Here is a 26,412-nt window from a genome sequence, read left to right as displayed (position 1 = left end):
CTGGGGTCTACCAGGCTGGTGTGTAACACGTTATACACATACTTTAGTTTAACTGTACTGGGGTCTACCAGGCTGGTGTGTAACACGTTATACACATACTTTAGTTTAACTGTACTGGGGTCTACCAGGCTGGTGTGTAACACGTTATACAGTACTTTAGTTTAACTGTACTGGGGTCTACCAGGCTGGTGTGTAACACGTTATACAGTACTTTAGTTTAACTGTACTGGGGTCTACCAGGCTGGTGTGTAACACGTTATACACGTACTTTAGTTTAACTGTACTGGGGTCTACCAGGCTGGTGTGTAACACGTTATACAGTACTTTAGTTTAACTGTACTGGGGTCTACCAGGCTGGTGTGTAACACGTTATACACATACTTTAGTTTAACTGTACTGGGGTCTACCAGGCTGGTGTGTAACACGTTATACAGTACTTTAGTTTAACTGTACTGGGGTCTACCAGGCTGGTGTGTAACACGTTATACACGTACTTTAGTTTAACTGTACTGGGGTCTACCAGGCTGGTGTGTAACACGTTATACACATACTTTAGTTTAACTGTACTGGGGTCTACCAGGCTGGTGTGTAACACGTTATACACATACTTTAGTTTAACTGTACTGGGGTCTACCAGGCTGGTGTGTAACACGTTATACACATACTTTAGTTTAACTGTACCCGGTCTACCAGGCTGGTGTGTAACACGTTATACACATACTTTAGTTTAACTGTACTGGGGTCTACCAGGCTGGTGTGTAACACGTTATACACGTACTTTAGTTTCCCTTTATCTGACAATAAAACTAAAGAAATTCTCCTCGCATACGGGAAATGTTAGTTTTCCACTGTTTAAATCTGAGCAAAGTCTCCTGAGGAGGCACGTCTGAACCTAAGGCAACGAACACAATTGTAAAGGTTGTTTGCTGCAGTAAATAAAGCAGTGTGTTTGGATCTGCATACAGAGCCCCCCCCCCAAAAAAACAAAACAAATCTATCCATCACTACTTGACTAACTAATCTTTGATCTTTTTGCAGTGCACCCCCACTTACAGAAAAAGAAGTTGAGGTTAGTACCGTATCTTAATTGTTTTTACTATGTTTTGAATGTCCGTTGATTAGGAGTGCATCCAGGGCCGGCCCTCCCATCAGGCAGAACAGGCCTAGGGCATCATGAGGGGAGGGGGGGGCGACATCCACCAAGCAAAAAAACCTAAACACAGTGCTTTAGAACACATGGGGGCCATGGTCATTTTTCAAGGGGGCATCACGAAAAATCCTGCCTAGGGCACCAAATTGTCCAGGGCCGGCACCTAAACCCAAACCCATCCATCCATGTCTATACATGTGACACACATGTTATAGGACACGTGTTGTCATGCGTCACCCATAAACTCATTAGCCCTAACATGTAACGTGTTTTGCCACCCTGGACTGAAATGACACCTCTGCACTCAGCAGAGTTTGGGTCCACAGGAAAGGGGCTCTTAGTTCCTGATGGGGACTGATGAGAGCGTCTGTACGTGATTTCCTGTCTCTGAGGAGCGAACACAAACATGGCTGAGCCTGTTTGGCATGAAGGACCTCCGTCTGTCCCCCAGGGACATGGTGTGTCTGGATTAGGACAGTCAGAGGTCATATATTTCCTCTAAACCCTGTGGACCGTGCATGTTAGATCTGAGGTTAAAGAACTTCCATAGGCTTGGCTTTGATCGCCTCGACGTCAGAGCATTGAGAGGTATGTGGGTACTTTGTCACTCTTGCTGTGATAAGATACTATTCCTCAAAACTGTTCATATATACAGCATTTGTGTGTACGATATATATATACACACACACACACACACACACACACACACACACACACACACACACACACACACACACACACACACACACACACACACACACACACACACACACACACACACATACACACACACACACACAAACAGGTACATATATACTGTATACTCAATATGATTGTAAACTGTTGCATCTCAAAACATATATCTTAGACATCTCGAAATGACACAAACCTTACCACACTTTATCAAAAAGCTACCCAAACTGTGTAGGGGAGAGCAGGGCTGGACTGGGACAAAAGTTTGGCCCGGGCATTTTCGCAACCAGCGCGCAGATAGCAGAAACTCTACCGCCCCGCTCCGTCGAGGCACACACAAACAAACAAGCCCCTAATAATACCACCACTTTTACAGCAACAACATAAATGATACAAACCAACAGACAACTAACTACACAGCCCTTTGTAGAGGGTTTATTTGTCACTCACTGATACAGGTACAGTGACATTATCATGATGGCACTGGCAGAATGGCAGCACGCCCGGACCTTTCCTGGTGGCCTGCCTGCCTGTCAAAAAAACCCCTAAAAAAAAAAACTAGATTCCTCGTTCACCAATCACCTTCACCGCTGCAGTTCATTGGAGGTTTGGAGCGCCGTGTATCATAACGGAGGCGCAGGAAAGGTGGAAGTGGTCAGAAGTGCGCTGGAAGTGTGGAAGGCATGCTGCCACTCAAGTGACTACTGGCCAATCACAGCTGCCACTCAAGTGACTACTGGCCAATCACAATGCGTCTTTTCCCCGGATGTACTACGCGGAGCAGGGCCGAAGCAGGCGTCCGTCCGCCTATGCATATTAGACTTACTTATAATGGCACAATAAAAATTAACCTAAATTACAAAATATATAACATAGAACATCAGAATAGCGTTTTGATAATGTGTGGTAAATCATTTGATTTCGAGGTGTTTAAGATATGCTATGAGATTATGTTAAGATATGTTTGGGTTTATGAGGCATCCGATTGGCCAAATCATGACATGAAAAGGCTGATTACAACAATGCAAATTTATATTAAACAACAGTTTTGAGGATTGAGATACTATCAATGTAAGAATAAAAGGGACCCAGTATATGTCAAGAAGTCGGCCATGCCTTTAACCCATTCTGACCGGGAACCCATGTTGGTGTTAGCATCATGTTATGCTTTAGCTATTGAAAAATAGCAGATCTACAAGCTCATAGCGCGCCACCGAGTGGCGCGTTACGAGCTTGTAGGTCTGCTATTTTTGAAAAATCGAAGAACGACTGACATTTTTAGAATCTGATCTCAGGTCAGAATGGGTTGATCAGACCAGTGTGTGTCCAGTGGAAACCTCGTATGAATCTGATCTCAGGTCAGAATGGGTTAACTATAGGCTCATCTCCGCTGTACTGTATTCAACTTGCAACATACTAACATAACACTTTACTGGTTTTGATGCATATTACAGTAGGTGTGTTATTGTATTATGGTATACGTTGGATGCCTGCACAAAGTGCACATATGCATACATGGCATCAACGCATGGTGTTGTGTGCAGGCACCCTACACTCTGTCTTTCTGTTTCTTTTACCCCCCTTTTCCCCTCACTGTATATGTATTTTTTCCCCTTTTTTTCCTTTGCATATATGATGAATTCCTGTTCTGTTCTTTAACTACATAGAAGTGTCTTATTTGTTTGTCTCTAAATGTTTTGATGAATTGAACAATGTGGACCCTGTTGTAAACAAGTGTAAGGCTTAATTGGGTCGTCCACTCACAGTCTTTGTATTGAGTTTGTGCTTGAAATGTACTGTAATTCTGCAAACTGTTAATAAATATTTCAATCAATCAATCATACTATAAGGTACACAGCCAACCGGTTCCCTGTGAGGTGCCAGCCAACGGGAAGAATACTAATAATGCAAAAAATGTACAGCCAATGGTTTATCGTGGACAGAGAAGAGACCAACGTTTCGGACAGACAAAAACTCCCTTCTTTCGTGTTATGGTATTATGTACATGTATTACCAACAGAAAAAGTAGAACAGGGTTTCCGAGGCTACAGGATCTGTGACCCACTGACGGCTAGATATCGGCTCCATTTACACGTTATCAACAGTTTATATTATATGAATGGAGGAGGAATGCTGATTTATATCCTCGCACGACCCTCCTTTTGGACCGGTGCCGATAGGGCCGGGCCCCGCGCGACACAATATAACAAAGCCTTAACCCATTCTGACCTGAGATCAGATTCATACGAGGTTTCCACTGGGACACACGCTGGTCTGATGAACCCATTCTGACCTGAGATCAGATTCTAAAAATGTCAGTCGTTCTTTAGATTTTTCAAAAATAGCAGACCTACAAGCTCGTAGCGCGCCACTCGGTGGCGCGCTATGAGCTTGTAGATCTGCTATTTTTCAATAGCTAAAGCATAACATGATGCCAACACCAAAAGGGGTTCCCGGCCAGAATGGGTTAACTACATAGAAGTGTCTATTTGTTTGTCTCTAAATGTTTTGATGAATTGAACAATGTGGACCCTGTTGTAAACAAGTGTAAGGCTTAATTGGGTCGTCCAACTCACAGTTAACAGTCTTTGTATTGAGTTTGTGCTTGAAATGTACTGTAATTCTGCAAACTGTTAATTAATATTTCAATCAATCAATCATACTATAAGGTACACACACAGCCAACCGGTTCCCTGTGAGGTGCCAGCCCAACGGGAAGAATACTAATAATGCAAAAATGTCCAGCCAATGGTTTATCGTGGACAGAGAAGAGACCAACGTTTCGGAACAGACAAAAACTCCCTTCTTTCGTATTATTATGGTATTATGTACATGTATTACCAACAGAAAAGCAGAACAGGGTTTCCGAGGCTACAGGATCTGTGACCCACTGACGGCTAGATATCGGCTCCATTTACACGTTATCAACAGTTTATATTATATGAATGGAGGAGGAATGCTGATTTATATCCTCGCACGACCCTCTTTTTGGACCGGTGCCGATAGGGCCGGGCCCCGTGCACCGACACAATATAACAAAGCCATAACCCATTCTGACCTGAGATCAGATTCATACGAGGTTTCCACTGGACACACGCTGGTCTGATGAACCCATTCTGACCTGAGATCAGATTCATACGAGGTTTCCACTGGGACACACGCTGGTCTGATGAACCCATTCTGACCTGAGATCAGATTCTAAAAATGTCAGTCGTTCTTCGAATTTTTCAAAAATAGCAGACCTACAAGCTCGTAGCGCGCCACTCGGTGGCGCGCTATGAGCTTGTAGATCTGCTATTTTTCAATAGCTAAAGCATAACATGATGCGAACACCAAAATGAGTTCCCGGTCAGAATGGGATAACAGAGTCACATCCTCCTCCACGCCAGAATGCATTTGTCCAGCTGTCACTGGCGTTCCGGAACGACAACTACACGTTGGAGACCCGGCTGAAGCAGTCGGAGAGGGAGCGGAACCTGACCGAGGAGAACACGGAGAAGGAACTGGAGGAGTTCAAAGGCTCCCTGAAGGTCAGTCCTCCTCGTGGATGCAAACCGATACCGTTTGGCCCCAAAATGATGTGACATTCATTGACTTCCCTCTGAAAGTATTAACTTTCCCCGATATTTGTTTTGATAAAGAAGAACACACTCCGTTAAATTTGTTCTGTGTGTCTGACTGTAAACTAAAGTGATGGAAAATGCAGTTACTAAACTATTTGCCCCTATACCGTTTTTTTTTTAATATCCAACAGCAGAATTCAATTTAATCTGATTAAAAGTGACTAAAGATACAATGTGCTGTTTTCTACATCTTTTTTTTAGATGATGGCACCGCAGTGGCAGAGCATGGAGCAACGGGAGTCCTACCAGCGCCTCACAGAGACGGTGTCGGTGCTGAACCGCCTGGCCATACGCCTGTCGAGCAGGGCGGAGGTTGTTGGAGCAGTGAGACAGGTGCAGAAACACACTCATCCAGGCGCGGGCCGGCAGTAGTTATAGTCGCTATGCTGGCCTGTGTGTGTTTACACATTATAACTAGTACACCTGCAGTTGTTCTCCTACACTCTTCCATTAAAGGCTCATACATAGTCTGGATTTTCGGTGGTGAGGTGACCACCGAACTACAACGTGACGTCACGAGCCGCGGTGCAAACCACCGCCACCGCTCCAGCCCTTCTCTCTGTTTTTACTCACCACCACTCAATGTTATTTCAGCTCTGGTGGTCACCTCACCACCAGAGCGGTGGTCACCTCACCACCGAAAATCCAGACTATGAATAGACCTTAAGCCTACCCTGGTGACAGCCTGACGGGTACTGTAGGACACCTAATGGTTGTCAAAATGCTGCCTGAAGGTCATAACAGGAATTCCGTCTTCAAGCATAACGCTTAAATGGAAGCAGAAAACAGTGGCATATATTCTTGCAACATCTTACAGTAAATAATAACATCTAAAAGCTATCTCCTTTTCTAATTTGGTCTACGTGATGTCGGAGGGGGTTGGAATGTTTGCTTTGCAGCGCAGATAAAATATCTTGGAAGATTTAATCTGATGTTATGGTTGGCCCCGCTGGCAAAGCAAGCTTATGTAAACTAGTAAACAAGCTTCTCTTTGCCATTGACATTTCTAGTACAAAGCAGCTCTACAGCTACCAATTTTGCTATGTGCGATATTAGTTATTTGTTTTTTGTTGTCCACTTGATAATTGAATCATTTACTGTATATGAACACCATCAACAATACTCTCCGATGGACTGGTATTGAATTGTGAGGACGGTGTCTGCTGCAGACATGGTATATATATTTGTTGCTAAACAAGCTGTTTGAAAGACGTGTACGTGGCTTCATGCGTTGACTTTCCCTCACTTTGTCCAACAGGAGAAACGTATGAACAAGGCGACTGAGGTGATGATGCAATATGTGGAGAACCTGAAACGGACCTATGAGAAGGACCACGCCGAACTGACGGAGTTTAAAAAGCTGGCCAACCAAAACTCCAATCGCTGTTATGGGGGTTCCATAGACACTGGAGGTAAAGTCACACTTCATACAGTATGTTATGGGGGTTCCATAGACCTCATACAGTATGTTATGGGGGTTCCATAGACCTCATACAGTATGTTATGGGGAGGTAAAGTAAAGCCTCACCTCATACAGTATGCATACAGTACGCAGCATGGGGAATTAAGACCGAGAGGAAATGACGTTCACTCGACTCTCATGACAAATTATTCCTGCATACTTCTTTTTTTCCACCTTGACCTTTATGACCTTTGTTTATCCTGAGGATGTTTCTAGTAATATCCTGTTTTCATCGGAGCACCGTAAAACCCTCAGTATTTGAAGGGATATTTCACATTCAAACATGTTTGAACAGCTACTCATGAGGCTTTTGTGAGAAACCCAGACAGTTTTTAAATTGCTTATAATTATGTATTTTGATATTCAAATCAGATAAAACTATATGGCTGCACAATATGGACAAGAATGTCATGTCTCGGTATTAAACATTGTGATATCGATACGATATTACCACTGAAATTGTTGCAACATTGAAAATTAAACATTATGCAAAGGTTAGTGAGTTCGCTAATGCACTGGACCAGGGCTAGCAACAGCTCCCCCCCCCCCCCCCCCCCCCCCCCCCCCACACACACACACACACACACACACACACACACCCACCCCAACAGGAGCATAAATGGAGTGGTGGTTTCTTTTCCGAGGGACACAGGCTAAAACAGAGGGATGTTGCTGGCTTTAGAAGTGGACGATATATTGACCATTTTAGCGTTTTTTTCCTGATATTGCGCATGTTCATACCTCGATAACGATACGATAGCGATATATTGTGCAGCCTTAAAGGAACACTTCACCCTTTTTGCAAAAAGATATATGTTAATTGCGAACGCGGTGAGCACTTACTATGAGACCTAGCAGATCATGTCTGTCTGTCTGTCTGTCTGTCTGTCTGTCTGTCTGTCCCGCTTTTGTGCCCATATATGGAGCTGAGTGATTTGTGTCACCATGACTCAGCCATAACCATATAAGGAGTCCCAAAGCAGCTATACGTCCAAAACCCAAATATGTACGAGCTGCGTTCGCTTCCCGCGTTCGCGCGTCTTACTGGTGACATTTAGAAGATTTAGAACACATTCCTGGGGGTCTTTATGTGTGTAATATGTGGTTTTAGATATTTTAGATTTTAGCAGTGAGCCCAGTGTCTCTGATGTCATGGACACTGGACTCACTTACTTCCTGGACTACAATTCCCATAATGCTTTGGTGCACTGCACCTCCTTGTGGATAGGGATAGGGCTGTCTTACTGAGGCCCTTACTGAGACAACATGTAGTCCAGGAAGTAAGTGAGCCCAGTGTCCATGACATCAGAGACACTGGCTCACTGATGAAATCTAAAATATCTAAAACCACATATTACACACATAAAAAACCCCAGGAAAGTGTTCTAAGTCTTCTAAACGTCATTAACATTTATATTTTAGCAAAAAGGGTGAAGTGTCCCTTTAAGACAAAACATTGTAACTCCATTTCAACCATGTTGGATTCACTGAAAACACATTCTGGTGTCTGATATTGTCCTTCTAATGTGTCTGTGTTTTTCAATTTGAAAGTGAAATATCCCTTTATCTCGGGAGTGTACTTGCAACCAAATTTCAGTAGAGTTGCAAATGAACTGAATGAATGAACACTGTGGATTTGACTGTGTTCATAAGAGTAAGCAGACACTTGCGATTCATTATGGTGTGCCCATAATGAATCGCAAGTGTCTGCTTGCTTCCTTATAATGGTGACTCGACCAGGCCATCCGGTACGGTTTCCCTTGAGATTCTAACTCACTTTTCTGTGGAAATTCTTGACATCCGTCTTCCCAGTAACTGACAAAATCGATGCGTCATCATTTTGTCACCAGATTATTTACTGCATTGTTTCTCAACTTGTGGTCAATACAATAAATTCAAATACGAATCTTCAATTTCCTACATTACTAAATGCATCAGGGACCACATGATGCAACACCTTCACGGACCACCAGTGGTCCACCGACCACCTGTTGAAAACCCATGCCTTCTTAGATGATGGAGTAAATTAATGAATGAACACTGTGGATTTGACTGTGTTCATAACCATATAAACATGTGTTCGTAACCATATAAACACGAACAATGTTCCTCAGATGATGGAGTAAATGAATGAATGAACACTGTGGATTTGACTGCGTTCATAACCATATAAACACACGAATGAATGAATGAATGACCACTGTGGGATTTAACTGTTTTCATAACCATATAAACACAAACCATGTTCCTTCAGATGATGGCGTTCCGCGACCATCTAGATCAATGTCACTCACCATGGGAAAGGTCAGTGTTGGAAATACCGTTTCCTGCCAATGTTTGTGTTTAAATCATCGTTCATAATGAAAAGTTCAGCCACAATTTGCCAAACATTGTAATTGTTTCCATGCTATCGTCCATCCATGCGTTCTCCCCCCCCCCCTCTCTCCACCGGTCCTTATTAGGCATTGCCCAGGCGCAGGGTCAGCGTCGCTGTGGTTCCTAAATTTAACCTCCTGAACATCCCTGGCCAGACCCCAGCGTTGGCACCCATGAACCCCCCCACGGGCCCAAACCCTACAGGACCCACCACCACTGCTGCTGGACTTCCTGTCCTGGTAGGATGTACTCTGCATACACATATGTGATGTATTTTATTTTTATTTTTATGTTATTGCTTATTTCTGTTTTTGTTTTTATCAAATACTTGGTGTAACTTCTGTGTGGGAAGTGAACGTGATATTGTTTATTTATGTTGTTGGTGTCTTATAATCGCGTAATGGATGGGTCATTCACACTCTGTTGTTAGACCTGGTATACAGTATGTCTTTATAGATGAAAGCTTTAGAAAAAACAAAAAAGGACAAATTATTTCAACAAATGTAAACGAACCGTCTTTTTTATTAAATAGTGATGTTTTGATGTGACACTTTTCACTAGTATTATATAGGCCTTAATGGTTACCGACAGTCACCATAATACCGGTAATAACTTCTCTGAGTCGCTAATAATCTAATATTATGCATTATTGGTGTTGTTAGTAATGGTTTCTCATTGGTTCTTTTCTTCTCTCTATTAGAGCGAAGCTGGTGACTCAAAAAGCAACGCTCCCACAGAGGCTGCACAACCAACAACAGAATGGTACACATTACAACAGTGCTGTTATTTTGCTCAAAATCAATGTTATTTCGCCTTGCAGGGGTTCATTTACCACTGTACCTTATTACCGTTTATTACACAGCTGCGTTCTAGCGAAATCAATAATATGACACACAACATTGATTTAAAGATGATATTGTTGAGCTTATGTTCCTGCTTCCGTAGCATCGTCGTAATAAACGGAGGCAGAGCAGCCGTTCTGTTATTGAGAACGGTGGTCGTACGTCGAGAAATGACGGACCACAAATTTCAGCGATTGACCAAGAATTAACCCATTCTGACCGGGAACCCATTTTGGGTGTTAGCATCATGTCATGCTTTAGCTATTGAAAAATAGCAGATCTACAAGCTCATAGCGCGCCACCGAGTGGCGCGCTACGAGCTTGTAGGTCTGCTATTTTTGAAAAATCGAAGAACGACTGACATTTTTATAGAATCTGATCTCAGGTCAGAATGGGTTAATCAGACCAGTGTGTGTCCAGTGGAAACCTCGTATGAATCTGATCTCAGGTCAGAATGGGTTAAGGAATGATGAAAGTACACACGCAGACACACGACTGCACGTACTGTATGCATGCAGGCAAACGTGCCCATATGCGTACTGTACTCGTAGCCTGAGTGCTGAGGTCAAGCCGGGGAACAATGGGCCAGGACAAGCCTTAACCCATTCTGACCTGAGATCAGATTCATACGAGGTTTCCACTGGACACACACTGGTCTGATGAACCCATTCTGACCTGAGATCAGATTCTAAAAATGTCAGTCGTTCTTCGAATTTTTCAAAAATAGCAGACCTACAAGCTCGTAGCGCGCCACTCGGTGGCGCGATATGAGCTTGTAGATCTGCTATTTTTCAATAGCTAAAGCATAACATGATGCCAACACCAAAATGGGTGCCCGGTCAGAATGGGTTAACTCTCCTCCCTTATCAAAAGGACTTTTAGTTTTTTGCTGCATCAGGAACATTGGATTGTTTATACAGTATGACCTCCAGGATATACTAGCCAGGGAACAAACCCAAAAGAACTATACACTGTATATGTAACCATACAGAGAGAGTACGGTATAGTACAACAACACTAAACTTATGTAACACCTCCATTATCCACGGTTGTACTGAAAATAACTCTGCGAGTTTAGAGCCACAGCTGCCGCTGATTGATACGCTATGCTGAGGTGTAATGTAAACATTTGTCTCAGAGTCTGACACAGCCCAGGCACAAGGCTCCATTCATGGCCTTGTTATAGAAGGTGATTCTGAGTAGAGTTCTCCAGTATTTGTGCTAGAAGACCTCCCCGTGCCAAGGCTTTGTGGGAGCGAGAGAGACATGGAGAGAGGCAATAACAGTCGTGCAAAGTGCCAGTCCGCTGAGATCTCATCACATTTTTAAGAGCTCCCCATGTTCGCATTTTTGGCCTTTGTTCTGTTGGGTTTTACGTAAGCCCTGCCTGTGATGACGGCTCCCTGCACACACACTTGGATTCAGCCACATGCTCCGGTTGGTCCATTAACCATTTAGACCTGGGAACGATTCTTTTCTGGAAAACCTCATGTTTCTGTGTCGGTGGTTCTCAATATTTCATGTCAAGGACCCCAAAAAGTATATGTAATTTAATTGGCCACGGACCCCCATCTGAAAATATGTTGTTCCAGGGATCTCCCCAGAATCAAAGATTTGAGTTAAAACGTTCACTCTGAAATATATATTCAATGATTTGTGCCACATTTTAACGATTTTTCAAAAATAGCGCGCCACTCGGTTTGCGCGCTATGAGCTTTGTAGATCTGCTATTTTTCAATAGCTAAAGCATAACATAATGTTTAAAACACCAAAATGGGTTCCCGTTTTGAATGGGTTAACCCATTGATACCCGAGGCCGAATCTGGGAACGCCTTCTAGGGCCTGACCTAAGGTTTCTGAAAACCTTCAAATTCTGATGATTTTTTTTTTTTAATAGTTATGTTGCTACATGTATAGCAATAGCTGATGAGACACAGAGAGCACGGCCGGCATCAAGGGTAGAACAACGTATACGTTGCACCAGGCGTCAATGGGTTAAGACAAGGCCACAGTGTTGTGATGGAACAGCTATAATGTCAATGTGCCGCCCGTCCTCGCAGTAATCATAATTTCTGATGGCATTGGCGTTGTCCTTTCCTATCTGAAACAATGCAGTGGAAAGGGTGCGTCGCAGCAGGAAGGTGAGCCATCTGCTCCGACCAAGCCTCCAGTCAACTTGGACCAGATCAGAGCAGAGATCAGAGCCGAGATCAAGGCAAAGATGGAAGAGGAGGCTTACAATAAAGGGTGAGGCCGTCTCTCTCCACCCCTCCCTGCACATGCATGTTGTTAGATAGTTCAATGACTCAATATACTGTATTATAGGCCTGTATAATATTTGCTGTTGTGGTTTAAATGTATTTATGTGCTTAACATACTTTGGTTTTAATGTGACGCAGTTACCAAGAGGGAATGAAACAAAGTAAAGAGCTCCCAGAAGTCAAAGAGGAAGAGGAGGAAGAGGAGAAAGCTGAAGAGAAGCTGCCGGTGTCGGAGAGGAAGGACGAGGAATGTGGCGGAAAGATTCTGAAGAACAGCAGGTGACTGTTATTCAACAGGATGCAAAAATCACACCCCTGTGAAGTGAGGGGCGCTAATATATTAAAGATTCTGAAGAACAGCAGGTGACTGTTATTCAACAGGATGCACAAATCACACCCCTGTGAAGTGAGGGGCGCTAATATATTAAAGATTCTGAAGAACAGCAGGTGACTGTTATTCAACAGGATGCAAAAATCACACCCCTGTGAAGTGAGGGGCGCTAATATATTAAAGATTCTGAAGAACAGCAGGTGACTGTTATTCAACAGGATGCACAAATCACACTTGTGTGAAGTGAGGGGCGCTAATATATTAAAGGTTCTGAAGAACAGCAGGTGACTGTTATTCAACAGGATGCACAAATCACACTCGTGTGAAGTGAGGGGCGCTAATATATTAAAGGTTCTGAAGAACAGCAGGTGACTGTTATTCAACAGGATGCAAAAATCACACCCGTGTGAAGTGAGGGGCGCTAATATATTAAAGGTTCTGAAGAACAGCAGGTGACTGTTATTCAACAGGATGCACAAATCACACTCGTGTGAAGTGAGGGGCGCTAATATATTAAAGATTCTGAAGAACAGCAGGTGACTGTTATTCAACAGGATGCAAAAATCACACCCGTGTGAAGTGAGGGGCGCTAATATATTAAAGGTTCTGAAGAACAGCAGGTGACTGTTATTCAACAGGATGCAAAAATCACACTCGTGTGAAGTGAGGGGCGCTAATATATTAAAGGTTCTGAAGAACAGCAGGTGACTGTTATTCAACAGGATGCAAAAATCACACTCGTGTGAAGTGAGGGGCGCTAATATATTAAAGGTTCTGAAGAACAGCAGGTGACTGTTATTCAACAGGATGCAAAAATCACACCCGTGTGAAGTGAGGGGCGCTAATATATTAAAGATTCTGAAGAACAGCAGGTGACTGTTATTCAACAGGATGCAAAAATCACACTTGTGTGAAGTGAGGGGCGCTAATATATTAAAGTCTAACTCATGTTTGATTAGGTGATGTAATGGTGATGTAAAACAAACGGTGCAAACACAAACATTAAATGCCATTAACAATAAAGAGACAATATGACGTAGTGAGTTACATTATGACATACATTTTCCCTTCATTGTCAACGGCGTTCAGAACACAAACATTTAACTAAAGACAAACATTAAACCTGTGTATAGGAGGGGCTAGCGCCCCTCAAAAAATTATGCGTATCCTCAATTATATCATTTATATTGTTGTGTCATGTAATTGTAACAGCAGGGCGCAGGTCTAGCATTTCCTGTCAGTGTGTGTTTTGGTTGGTTGGTTGGTTGGTTGGTCCAGAGTAATCTAGTCAGAGAGTGGCGACACTAGCGTTGACTACCATTGTAACGGAAGTGCTCATTCTAACCCAATGTTCCAATGTCAGCCCATAAGCATCCGCTTTGCGGTGAGATATTCTGGGTTGGTCACCCCAGGCAAGCCCCCATAGGCCCCCATATACCCCAGGCAAGCCCCCACTCTAGACGGGCCTGTTGACTGATACCTGTCTATTCAAACTCTAGGCGGACCTGTTGACTGATACCTGTCCATTTAAACTCTAGGCGGGCCTGTTGACTGATACCTGTCCATTTAAACTCTAGGCGGGCCTGTTGACTGATACCTGTCCATTTAAACTCTAGGCGGGCCTGTTGACTTATACCTGTCCATTTAAACTCTAGGCGGGCCTGTTGACTGATGCTGTCCATTTAAACTCTAGGCGGGCCTGCCCCAAAGTTATTAGTACAGCCTTGCCCGGCAGCCTGCGAAGACTAGAGTTCTCAACAGGCCCACCTGTCCGTTACAGTAACACCTCAAATCATCATATACAGTATACTGTGTGTCTGTGTGTGTGTGTGTGTGTGTGTGTGTGTGTGTGTGTGTGTGTGTGTGTGTGTGTGTGTGTGTGTGTGTGTGTGTTAGGCTGCACAACAGTGACACTATTTTCATGCTCGGACAGACCCAGCCAGGGACAGACCCAGCCAGGGACAGACCCAGCCAGGGACAGACCCAGCCAGGGACAGACCCAGCCAGGGACAGACCCAGGGACAGACCCAGCCAGGGACAGACCCAGGGACACACATATACTGTAGCTGTCTATAGGAGTTGTTGCACCACTCAAAATATTTGAATATGTACTTCAATAAAATAGCTGATTGTGGCGTGCGTGCGCACCTGTAGACCCTTTGACCCTAATGAACAACTCCACCGTTATCTCTTTATGTATTGTAAAAACACCAGCTGTACGTGTTCATCTTTTATCATCACTTGCTATCACTGCACTACAATACCCAGAATGCTTTACTCTAGGTTCACGTGATCCTCTGACTTGGAACAGGTTAGACTTCTCGTTTGTCCACGGCTGCCTGTGCCTCTGCTTCTTGTATTTGTATTTCCTTGTATTTCTATACAGTAAAATCCTCAGTGTTTGTTTATCTATTTGAATAGTCTCAGAGTTGAATTAACACGGAGGACTTTACTGTGTGGTAGTCGAGGAAGTTCAAGTCTCTAGTTCAGCTTGCATGCCAGTGACATCATCCAGCGTACAGTACACCACTCTGGAACTTTGTACAGTTGATGTTGGAAATCAAAGGCTGAAATAATATCATGACTCACACTCACAGGAACATGCAGGTACAATCAACAAGAGGTCAAGTTGATTAAGTTTTACATTTTAATTGCATTCTTTAATGATGATCTTAATAAAACTCTCCATTACCTTATACGCGACACCCCACAGGCCTATTGCATTCTCAAGTAGAATAAACAGTTCGAATCAGTAAGTAACCATATCAAATATTGTAACTGAAAATGAAATATTGTACATTTTTGGATGATGACTTGACCTTTTCATTATGATGGCCTTTGAGACATGCACTGTACACTATGTTATTGGGTGTGCATTACAAATGTATGGGGAAAAGATCTAACACCTTTCTATAAGTTAAACAACAAGTGTTTACCTTGTCTCTGTGTAGTTGTATTAGGGCTAATAACACTGTCTTAGTCAGGCAAGGCAAGGCAATTTTATTTATATAGCACCTTTCATGCTCAAGGCAATTCAAAGTGCAACAGTGCACTTTAAAATGAATACAGATAATAGATACTTTTATTTATTTATTTATTTATTTGACAGGGACAAAGCGCATTAATCAACATGTCAGTTTTCACATCAATGTAAATGGGCCAGAGTTAGCCGAAGCTAAATTTCATCTGTAGTCCCTGGGCAGGCTCTTAAAAAATGAATGAATGATAAAAAAGAAGAACAAAGTGTAGGGCGCCTGCACACAACACCATGCGTTGATGCCATGTGTGCATATGTGCAAGCACCCAACACTACGTCCATACAAAACACAATACAATACAGATAAAAGAAGGACAAAGTGTAGTGTGCCTTCACACAACACCATGCGTTGATGCCATGTGTGCATATGTGCAAGCACCCAACACTACGTCCATACAAAAACATAATACAGTACAAGAACAGATCGACATGGTACAGGGGACAGAACAACGGCAAGTGAAGTGAGAAATGACACTGGTGATGAATACTAAATAGTGCTGATAGTTACTCATGATTACAAATTTGAGTTGTTTTTAGCCACCTTTTCAGGTTGGATTTGAAGGTCAGATAGTTGGAGGTCTCTCTTAATTCTGTGGGGAGACTGTTCCAGTGGTGGGAGGCTCTACATTTTACAATTACATTACATTACAACAGATACTCCCACCTTTAATAGAAACACAGTTAATTGGGATATGCAATGTTAAATAAATACGTTTTTTAAATTTGACTTAAAAACGGCTATGGTTGGGGTGTAACCTGGAATGCTATTCCAGGTTTGTGGTGCATAATGGTGGAATGCTGCTTCACCATGTTTTGTTCCAGATATCGGGTGAACTATCAGTAGGCCAGCCTCAGATGACCTTTAAGGGTTCTGGAGGGCTCATATGGCTTCAGCATGTCTGAGATGTAGCTGGGCCCAAAGCCACAAACAGATTTATAGACAAGTAATACAATTTTAAAATCAATTCTCTGGGACACTGGTAGCCAATGTAAGGATTTTAGGATTGGTGTAATATGGTCATATTTTCTAGTTTTTGTCAGGACTCTAGCAGCAGCATTCAGAGTCTTCTGTCTGTCTCTGAAACATCAAGGCGACCCCAGTGATGATATGTAAATAGATGTTTATACAGTAAACCTATGAGTATGAACCTTGCACACCTTCAAGCAAATTAATAATGTTGCTCAATACTTTACTGGTCCTATAATATTGTTTAGTCTGTTACAGTTCAGTTTATTATTTAAAGAGTCATGTGTGGATTTGTAGGTAAATGAAGCGATTGTCTTCTCTATGTTATCTTTACAGCAAGATGGAAGAGGTGCTTCTCATCCTCGATAGAATCTGCCCCAACTTCCCCAAGATGTTCGGGGCAAAGAACCGACTTCTCTGGATTACCCTGAGCTTTTTCCTCTTCATGTTTATAGTCGTCAACATTTTGACATACGTCAGTGACTACTCCAATGGCCACGGGGACATGTCAGGAGACAAAGATATTGCCCCAGGAGGAAAGAAGAAGATCTTTGGACTGAATGTAGCGCCGCAACCAAAGAGCCCCACCACAGAATGACACACAGACAGGCTGAAGACGACTCCATATCACCACAACACAACGTCAACTTGAAGATGTATTTTTTTGGATTTTGTGTTCTTTTCTTTCTCATCAGCGTTTCTCAACCAATGGTTCAAGTTACTGTACCACTAGTGATCCATCAAATACAAAAAGAAACCCTTTGAACTGAGAGGCATAATAGTGGTGGCTGTGTGGGGGGGGGGGGGGGGGCTGTGGGGGGGGGGGGGGGGGGGGGGGGGGGCGAAACCCTGTGGGGGGGGGGAAACCTTGAAATGAAATATTGTCTGTTAAGGGCTTGATATACTTTGCACACTGAAACTAGCAGATTTATAAGCTTACAACGCATCACGTATGTGGCACATTGTGAGCTTGTAGATCAGCTATTTAAAAATAAATGATGATAATAATGATAATAATAATATAGAAGAGTGTTATGCCTTATTAAAGTAAATATATACAGTAGAGTAGCCTATTGGTGGGTTGGGTGGTCCTTGAGGATTGTTAGTGGTCCACTGTCACACCACTGAAATAAATGATTTGTCATTATCAAGTTCTGTAATGGAAATATTGGTGAGGAAAGGTGTAGATAATTTCTGTTTAGGGACCAATTTAATAAATATTTATTTACATTGGATACATTAGGCTACATTAATAATGCTTTCCTGCTCTGTTACTCTGAATGGTGTCTCGAGGGAGGGATGGATTTCTGTTAAATGCAGCAATAATAGATACAAAGTGTACATTAATCGACACTCTAATGTGTAATTCTCAGGTTCAGCCGATTAAAAGAAAAAAGCCTGTGAGAAATAATGTTAACATACAATATTTAAATAGAGGTTAAGAGAATGTGTTGTGGCGGCCTTCGGTAAAAATGTCTATATTATGTATTTTAAACAGACCTTTAGAATTTTTAATAATAAGCACATTCCAAAGTAGTTCCTTAAGTGCAATACTTTGCAGCTGATTGCTCATTTTGTGGTGTTAATTGTGTCGTCAGAGCACTGAAACGTTCCTTTATGTATGAGCGCACTCTGTAGAGACAGCACATCATGACTTACTTCTGTTCCTTCCTAGCCACATGCGTGCCTATACAGTACCTACTGTACCTGTGTATGGTTTTTATTTTCTGCAACTTCACCTTTAAATAAAGGTGCATTAATTAAACCATGCTGTCTATCATTGTCATGGGGTAGAACATGGAGGTAAAGGCAAGGAAAGCTACTATGTTTACCCTGCAGGGTAACTGGACTAAGCTCAAGAACTTGTTTACAGCCAGGCCCTGCTCATAGAACATTTTATGGTAGGGGTTCAATGCCTTGCTCAAGGGCACTTCAGCGGTGGTAATTTTAACGTGCCGGTCCGGGGATACGAACTAGCGACCTTCACGATATAAAGACCGCTCCAGCAAACCGTTGGGCCAGCGCTGCCCCTGTAGGGTAGCGTAGAGGAGGTTAAACAAACAGCTTTTATGAGTATCATGTGTCTTGGTTTCCCCCAGGGGGGCCCCACGGCTCATTTAAGGACGTAAAGCCAATAATACGATTTTGATTGATTTATTTATTAACAAGTTTGCAGAATTACAGTACGTACATTTCAAGCACAATACTCAATACAAAGACTGTTAACTGTGAGTGGACGAGGAAAGTCTTCTGCGATCCCTGCACTGCAATTCCAATAAAAATCAAATATAACAATAATGGTAACTCAATATCTCAGATCTCTGTTAAGTAGGTCATAAAAAAATGCCTACTCACCGACCGACACCTCGGAGGGAGCCGACACAAACACACGCACTGCCCAGTTGCCCGTTTGCGTCATTTCCCCCTGGCAGGGGTTTTGATGAGGTGTTTTTCTGGAAGTGGGATGTCGCTGTGATGTCAAAAGGCTCATCAGAGGATGCTGGGGTTCACATGTTTGTTCATCACTGTGTTAATGCCCAGAGGAGGAAATCATTTGGCGTTAGATATCCCATCCCATTCCAGCATTTGGGCAATGACGTAAAAAAAAAGATTTATTGACTGCAGAATTAATTAACTCCAATGTTTTCATTATTTCAAACATCAATTTGTATTGAGCTTGTTTGATCACTGTGGTCAAACTATGATTTCTTAGTGTGTTTTTGCATACTTTTTTGTTAGGGGGGGGAAAAAAGAGGGGGATTTTCATAATAGTTTTCATAATAATTCCATTATTCTTGGTTAATATAGTAATTAACATCAAGAATAATCTAGTTTTTTAATGCATCTCAGCATCTGTTCTATTCTGTTTGAAGGAGATTTAAAAAAAAATCTTGCATTTATTATTATTTATGTTTTGTATATATACAGTATATACAGTATATATATATATATATATATATATATATATACAAATTCTAAATGTAACACGTTTTTTGATCTAACCCTAATGCCAGATTTCTATTGGTTTGTGTTGCAACATTTCTTTTGTCTTTCTCTCTTTCCCCAGTGTTTTTCCCTTCATTATTCTTGGACCAGGTTTTCCTAAAGCATCTGATTGCTCTTTATTTGACCCGCCAACAGTCCTTCCCTCCTCTTCCTTTTCCCTTCACTCGCTGGTAATCTCCAAATCCTACAAACTACACTCACCCCTGTGTAACCCCTTCATTTGACTCCCAGCCACACGCTGTGTTAGACCTGTCATCCTCATCCTCAGCGTTCATCCATCTCCTACTGTAACTACCGTAACTACTGCGTTGAATATGATCTGGCTCTGGAGTGTGTCCGTGTTGCACTGCATCACTCTGGCCGTCTCGGATCCAAATATCGACAGACCATACAGGGGTAAGGAATTTATTTATTTATTGATATTTGGTATGTTTATATATTTTTATTATCTATGCAAAAATGTGTGTGTAGCCAGCTTTTGGAAAGTGTTTTTCATGCACTGATCACACTATAGCCTATACTAAACTATTAGTTAGAAAAATAATCAATGTGGTAAATTATTGAACTAAGTTATTCTTCTATTAATTTGATCTTTTTTTTTTTCCAGTTACACCTGCAGCGGGCCGTAGCATTGCTGGGGTGTTCCAGGTCAGCCACGTGAACTTCTACAACCAGCCTCACTATGCCTACAACGCCTCTGAGGCCAGGGAGGTGTGCCAGTCCCTGGGCACCACCATCGCTTCAGAAGCCCAAGTGCTGGAGTCTCTCTCACAGGGTCTGGAGACATGCAGGTAAGGAAAGGACACCTACAACAAGATGTACACAGATAGCATTTGATACAGACTTATAGCATGTTATGTAGACAGCACTATAATTGTCTTGTATGTAGTCATAGCACGTCATAGTACATATGTATAGCATAGTATAGTATATATGTATAGTTTCATTATATAGATATTCCACTGTTACGTTCTTAGCTTACACATGTTTCATGATAAATGCTTTTTATGTGATGTATTGCCATGCTTTTTTTTGTTCTTGCTTAATGTAAATCGCTCTGGATTAAGAGCGTCTTTACAGTGCAAATTGTAAATTGTACACCAGTTTGCAGTGAGATCCTGAGAGGGTACAGATGGATCCGTAACGTTAGTCCACCTTTGTAATCTCCTAACATCTACAGGTTTAAGATCCTGAGAGGGTACAGATGGATCCGTATAACGTTAGTCCACCTTTGTAATCTCCTAACATCTACAGGTTTGGATGGGTCGATGAACATTTCGCTGTCATCCCTCGGATAAAGCCCAGTGAGAGCTGTGGTCAGAACCGGACCGGGTTGGTGCCGTGGCGGGCTGCCGTCACTCGGACCTTTGATGTGTTCTGCTTTAATGAATCAGGTAGGACTGTGTTGGTGCCGTGGCGGGCAGCTGTCACTCGGACCTTTGATGTGTTCTGCTTCAATGAATCGGGTATAGTGTGTCCTCTTTCCACATGCTTCTCATACCACACATTAACCCCTTTTGACCTGAGATCAGATTTCAGTTTTCTGAAAAAGCTATGTTTCTATGTCCGTCGTTCTTCGATTAAAAAAATAATAATAGCAGACCTACAAGACCTACAAGCTCATAGCGCGCCACCGAGTGGCGCGCTACGAGCTTGTAGATCTGCTATTTTTCAATAGCTAAAGCATGACATAATGCTAACATCAAAAGGGGTTCCCGTTCAGAATTGATTAAAGGGAACTCCGCTTACAGACGTCATTTAAAGCTGTATTATTCATATCCTTCCTGAGACAAGTGCTGATATTTTTTTCCACTGAGCTAATATAGCATGCCTGCTTGCTCAGGGGAGACATTTAATGTTGACCTTCAGGCCAGTAGTGGTCCTACATTAACCAGACCACAGGATAAAAGACTCAATGGAAGAGCAGGGAGGCAAAATACAACCACTTCAGTTATGTTAGTTAACTAAAATAATAATACATATAACATAGATTTTTAAAAACGGTTAGCAGTTATAATTATATTAAGCCATTCTGTTGGTTGGTTGGTCTGTCCTTCGAGGCCAAAATGTTCAAACAAAAAGCAGTTTATCACGAATGACATGCCTGTTATGACCTACGACAGAATGACATGCCTGTTATGACCTACGACAGACAGAATGACATGCCTGTTATGACCTATGACAGACAGAAAGACATGCCTGTTATGACCTATGACAGAATGACATGCCTGTTATGACCTACGACAGAATGACATGCCTGTTATGACCTACGACAGACAGAATGACATGCCTGTTATGACCTATGACAGAATGACATGTCTGTTATGACCTACGACAGAATGACATGCCTGTTATGACCTACGACAGACAGAATGACATGCCTGTTATGACCTACGACAGACAGAATGACATGCCTGTTATGACCTACAACAGACAGAATGACATGCCTGTTATGACCTACGACAGACAGAATGACATGCCTGTTATGACCTATGACAGAATGACATGTCTGTTATGACCTACGACAGAATGACATGCCTGTTATGACCTACGACAGACAGAATGACATGCCTGTTATGACCTACGACAGACAGAATGACATGCCTGTTATGACCTACAACAGACAGAATGACATGCCTGTTATGACCTACGACAGACAGAATGACATGCCTGTTATGACCTACGACAGACAGAATGACATGCCTGTTATGACCTACGACAGACAGAATGACATGCCTGTTATGACCTACGACAGACAGAATGACATGTCTGTTATGACCTACGACAGACAGAATGACATGCCTGTTATGACTTACGACAGAATGACATGCCTGTTATGACCTACGACAGAATGACATGCCTGTTATGACCTACGACAGACAGAATGACATGCCTGTTATGACCTACGACAGAATGACATGCCTGTTATGACCTACGACAGACAGAATGACATGCCTGTTATGACCTACGACAGACAGAATGACATGTCTGTTATGACCTACGACAGACAGAATGACATGCCTGTTATGACCTACGACAGAATGACATGCCTGTTATGACCTACGACAGAATGACATGCCTGTTATGACCTACGACAGACAGAATGACATGCCTGTTATGACCTACAACAGACAGAATGACATGCCTGTTATGACCTACAACAGACAGAATGACATGCCTGTTATGACCTACGACAGACAGAATGACATGTCTGTTATGACCTACGACAGACAGAATGACATGCCTGTTATGACCTACGACAGACAGAATGACATGCCTGTTATGACTTACGACAGAATGACATGCCTGTTATGACCTACGACAGAATGACATGCCTGTTATGACCTACGACAGAATGACATGTCTGTTATGACCTACGACAGACAGAATGACATGCCTGTTATGACCTACGACAGACAGAATGACATGCCTGTTATGACCTACGACAGACAGAATGACATGCCTGTTATGACCTACGACAGACAGAATGACATGCCTGTTATGACCTACGACAGAATGACATGCCTGTTATGACCTACGACAGACAGAATGACATGCCTGTTATGACCTACGACAGACAGAATGACATGCCTGTTATGACCTACGACAGAATGACATGCCTGTTATGACCTACAACAGAATGACATGTCTGTTATGACCTACGACAGAATGACATGCCTGTTATGACCTACGACAGACAGAATGACATGCCTGTTATGACCTACGACAGACAGAATGACATGCCTGTTATGACCTACGACAGACAGAATGACATGCCTGTTATGACCTACGACAGACAGAATGACATGCCTGTTATGACCTACGACAGACAGAATGACATGCCTGTTATGACCTACGACAGACAGAATGACATGCCTGTTATGACCTACGACAGACAGAATGACATGCCTGTTATGACCTATGACAGACAGAATGATGACTGGTTTTTAAAAGGACAGGAGCACTTGTTGGTGCACAAGTGCTCTACTGTGTCACAGACACAGATGCAACATTAATGAATCCTCAATAGATTACAGATATTAGGCAAAATCTGAAATCTGGTCTGTTAGGATAAATCAACATATTATCATGAAACCTCAAATCTCCACATTTCAGCTGTTAGGTTTTTTGTTTGTAAATGAATGCCTTACTTTGTCATACAGTGTCACAAAAAAGTAGCCGATCTACAAGCTATGCATCACGATCGATGCAATGAGTTGTGGGCTTGCACATCTGCTATTCTTTTGAATATTTTGAAGTTTGTATGTGGGTTTTATAAATATTGAACCAATGCAAGTTTTTATATGTGACTATATACTTTGGATCCATAACGCTGGTTATTTCGTGAAAAGTAACTGTTTTGGATGTACAAGGTTTCCACACAGACAGTGACAATATTATATATTTGAAATGTACTGATATATTTAAAAAAGAAAATCTCCAAATACAGTATTCTATTAAATATTGCGCATTCATTACCCTGTAGATTGAACCTGAACCTGTGTTTTATGGGCATTCCTAGAAGTCTTCTTAGCAGCACTTTCACTCATTGTATGAACAGATGAGTCTGAAAGGAAATGGGGAACATTGAGAAAACAGGGACTTCCTGCGTGGTCCCAGAGGCCCTGTAACAAAGCAGTAAAAAGGAAACGCAGCTACAGTGACATTCAACATGAGATATGTCAAATTATTGATCGTGTTATTGAGACGTGCACTTAACATTCTGTCATGTAAACTGTATTTATTACAGATGTGACACAATTGAAGGATGCCACAACCGATAGCCCGCCAAGGACCACGAGGAACCACCGGGGGCACGCACAACTTCCTTCCCAGGCCTCAACCTCCACCTCCGATACCCAGAAAACATTGAAACATTTAACCCGGTCCAGCCCTGGATCACTCTCTTCCCCTACGCTCCTTTGGACTGTTTCCGAGAGTCCAGAGACGAGAACAGATGTACCTCAGGCTCTGAGCAGCTCACAGGCATCTATTGGAGGTATGAGATATTTACGTCTTAATTGTCATCATCAGTGTTTGTTTGTTTATTTAGTTATTTATGTTTTAATTCATTTATGTCTCTCCCTATTTTATTGTTTCAGCTCCAGCAAAGGCATTGGTCATCACCTCAATCTGTGTACTTCTTATAGCAGCAATAGCCATCCTTGGATATTTGAAGATGTGGGTTTGGTTTTGTTTTTTTTAAAACAAACAAATAATTTCCCAGGCCATATAAGACAACTGTTTGTATGATAAATTATTATAACATAATTATAACATTTGAACAATCTCTCTTCATGTGAATCTAGGAACCAGAGCTGTTCTCTGAGCTGGGATGTGAAGCAGCCGGAGGAATACATTGAGACAGAAGAATGGACATGTGTGAAGAAGACTGTGAAGGATCCACAGATAAATGCTCAGGAGGAGGAGGTGCAGATTGACGTGCAGAAGTAAGCAAAGCAAAGTTACCATGTTTACCCTGCAGGGTAACTGGACTAAGCTCAAGAACTTGTTTACAGCCAGGCCCTGCTCATAGAACATTTCATGGTAGGGGTTCAATGCCTTGCTCAAAGGGCACTTCAGCGGTGGTAATTTTAACGTGCCGGTCCGGGGATACGAACTATAGCGACCTTCCGATATCAAGACCGCTCCGCAAACCGTTCGGCCACCGCTGCTGAAGCATTGACATACGACCAACATTTGTGCCCACACACACACTCCTAATGATTTATCTCTGAAGGTGTCTATTTTTACATCCTTTTCTACATCCTTTTTACACTCTCAGAGCAAACTGTCACTGAACAAATATATATATATATATGTCACTGAACAAATACTGAATACTGAACCTGGTTAGAAAATCTTTGTATGAGGGTGGAAATGTTAGTCCTTGATTGTGTGTTGCTTTGAAGTAGTTAGGAAAAAAATGCATTTATTTATTGCATATTGTACATGCTTAGATGTTCATTCATTGTGCATATTATGAGATAATAATTGATACATTTGTAAATTGTTACATATTGAGCATGATGCTCTGTTGCTGGGTAATATTAGCCACTAGATGGCAGTGTTTGCTAAACAAAACAATAAAGCTCCTGTGTGTTTTGCTATTATTTTTCTCTGTTCATTGTTTCCACCAGGCCGAAGTCATGTATGTAAATGTAATGGGGAGAGAGTATGTTTTGCACTCCGTCCGTCCGTGTGCGTGCATCCGTCTGTTACCAGCTAATCTCCGGCACCGTTAACCCGGTCGATGCCACATTTTGCGCACACACTCCCTGGATGCCAACGATGAACCTCTGCCCCAAATTCTCCAGAACGGCTTGTTATAGCGCCACCAGGAGGCCGACTTTTGAAAAACAATTTTTTTTATATTACTCATCCAGATTCTGTCCAAAAATCCCACAAATCGTTACACACTATCTCTATAGTCATGTGTCCAAGCCGGATCTGTCAGATATTTCATATTCCGTCCTAATTGGCTAACATTGGCTTTCAAAGTTTGCAGGATTGGCCCGTTTTGAACAAAAAGCCTCAAATCATGAACGCAGCGTGCAATTTACGTGAAATCGTTCACAGAGTTTCCTACTATAGGCTGAGGAATATATCCCACCCTTTTCACAATGGCCTGTTATAGCGCCACCAACAGGTGGATTTTTGCTAA

General features: G+C 42.3%; 2 protein-coding genes across 4 annotated transcripts in view; both read left to right on the top strand.

The window, feature by feature from the left end:
• Positions 1-17,527, top strand: part of mrvi1 (murine retrovirus integration site 1 homolog) — a 48,005-nt gene extending 30,478 nt beyond the window's left edge. For all 3 annotated transcript variants that reach the window (XM_080768170.1, XM_080768169.1, XM_080768168.1), the window contains 10 exons: positions 1,039-1,069; positions 5,233-5,373; positions 5,668-5,799; positions 6,725-6,878; positions 9,183-9,232; positions 9,391-9,543; positions 10,005-10,066; positions 12,262-12,393; positions 12,546-12,686; positions 17,079-17,527. In XM_080768170.1, coding sequence (XP_080624296.1) covers positions 1,039-1,069; positions 5,233-5,373; positions 5,668-5,799; positions 6,725-6,878; positions 9,183-9,232; positions 9,391-9,543; positions 10,005-10,066; positions 12,262-12,393; positions 12,546-12,686; positions 17,079-17,340 — 1,258 coding nt within the window. In that variant the 3' untranslated portion in view covers positions 17,341-17,527. The remainder of the gene's footprint in view (positions 1-1,038; positions 1,070-5,232; positions 5,374-5,667; positions 5,800-6,724; positions 6,879-9,182; positions 9,233-9,390; positions 9,544-10,004; positions 10,067-12,261; positions 12,394-12,545; positions 12,687-17,078) is intronic.
• Positions 17,528-19,884: 2,357 nt separating this feature from the next.
• Positions 19,885-26,092, top strand: LOC308333146 (uncharacterized protein). Its single transcript, XM_080789341.1, has 6 exons — positions 19,885-20,144; positions 20,356-20,539; positions 21,003-21,142; positions 24,499-24,747; positions 24,851-24,929; positions 25,058-26,092. Exons 1-6 carry the CDS (start codon positions 20,063-20,065, stop codon positions 25,200-25,202), a joined length of 879 nt encoding a protein of 292 aa, XP_080645467.1. The 5' UTR covers positions 19,885-20,062; the 3' UTR covers positions 25,203-26,092.
• The last annotated feature ends 320 nt before the right edge of the window (positions 26,093-26,412 follow it).

The sequence above is a fragment of the Protomyctophum bolini genome (genome assembly GCF_963924005.1).
Source record: "Protomyctophum bolini genome assembly, chromosome: 1".
Lineage (NCBI taxonomy): Eukaryota > Metazoa > Chordata > Actinopteri > Myctophiformes > Myctophidae > Protomyctophum > Protomyctophum bolini.
The sequence above is the reverse complement of the archived record's forward strand: the minus strand, read 5'-3'. Positions and strand labels throughout refer to the sequence as shown.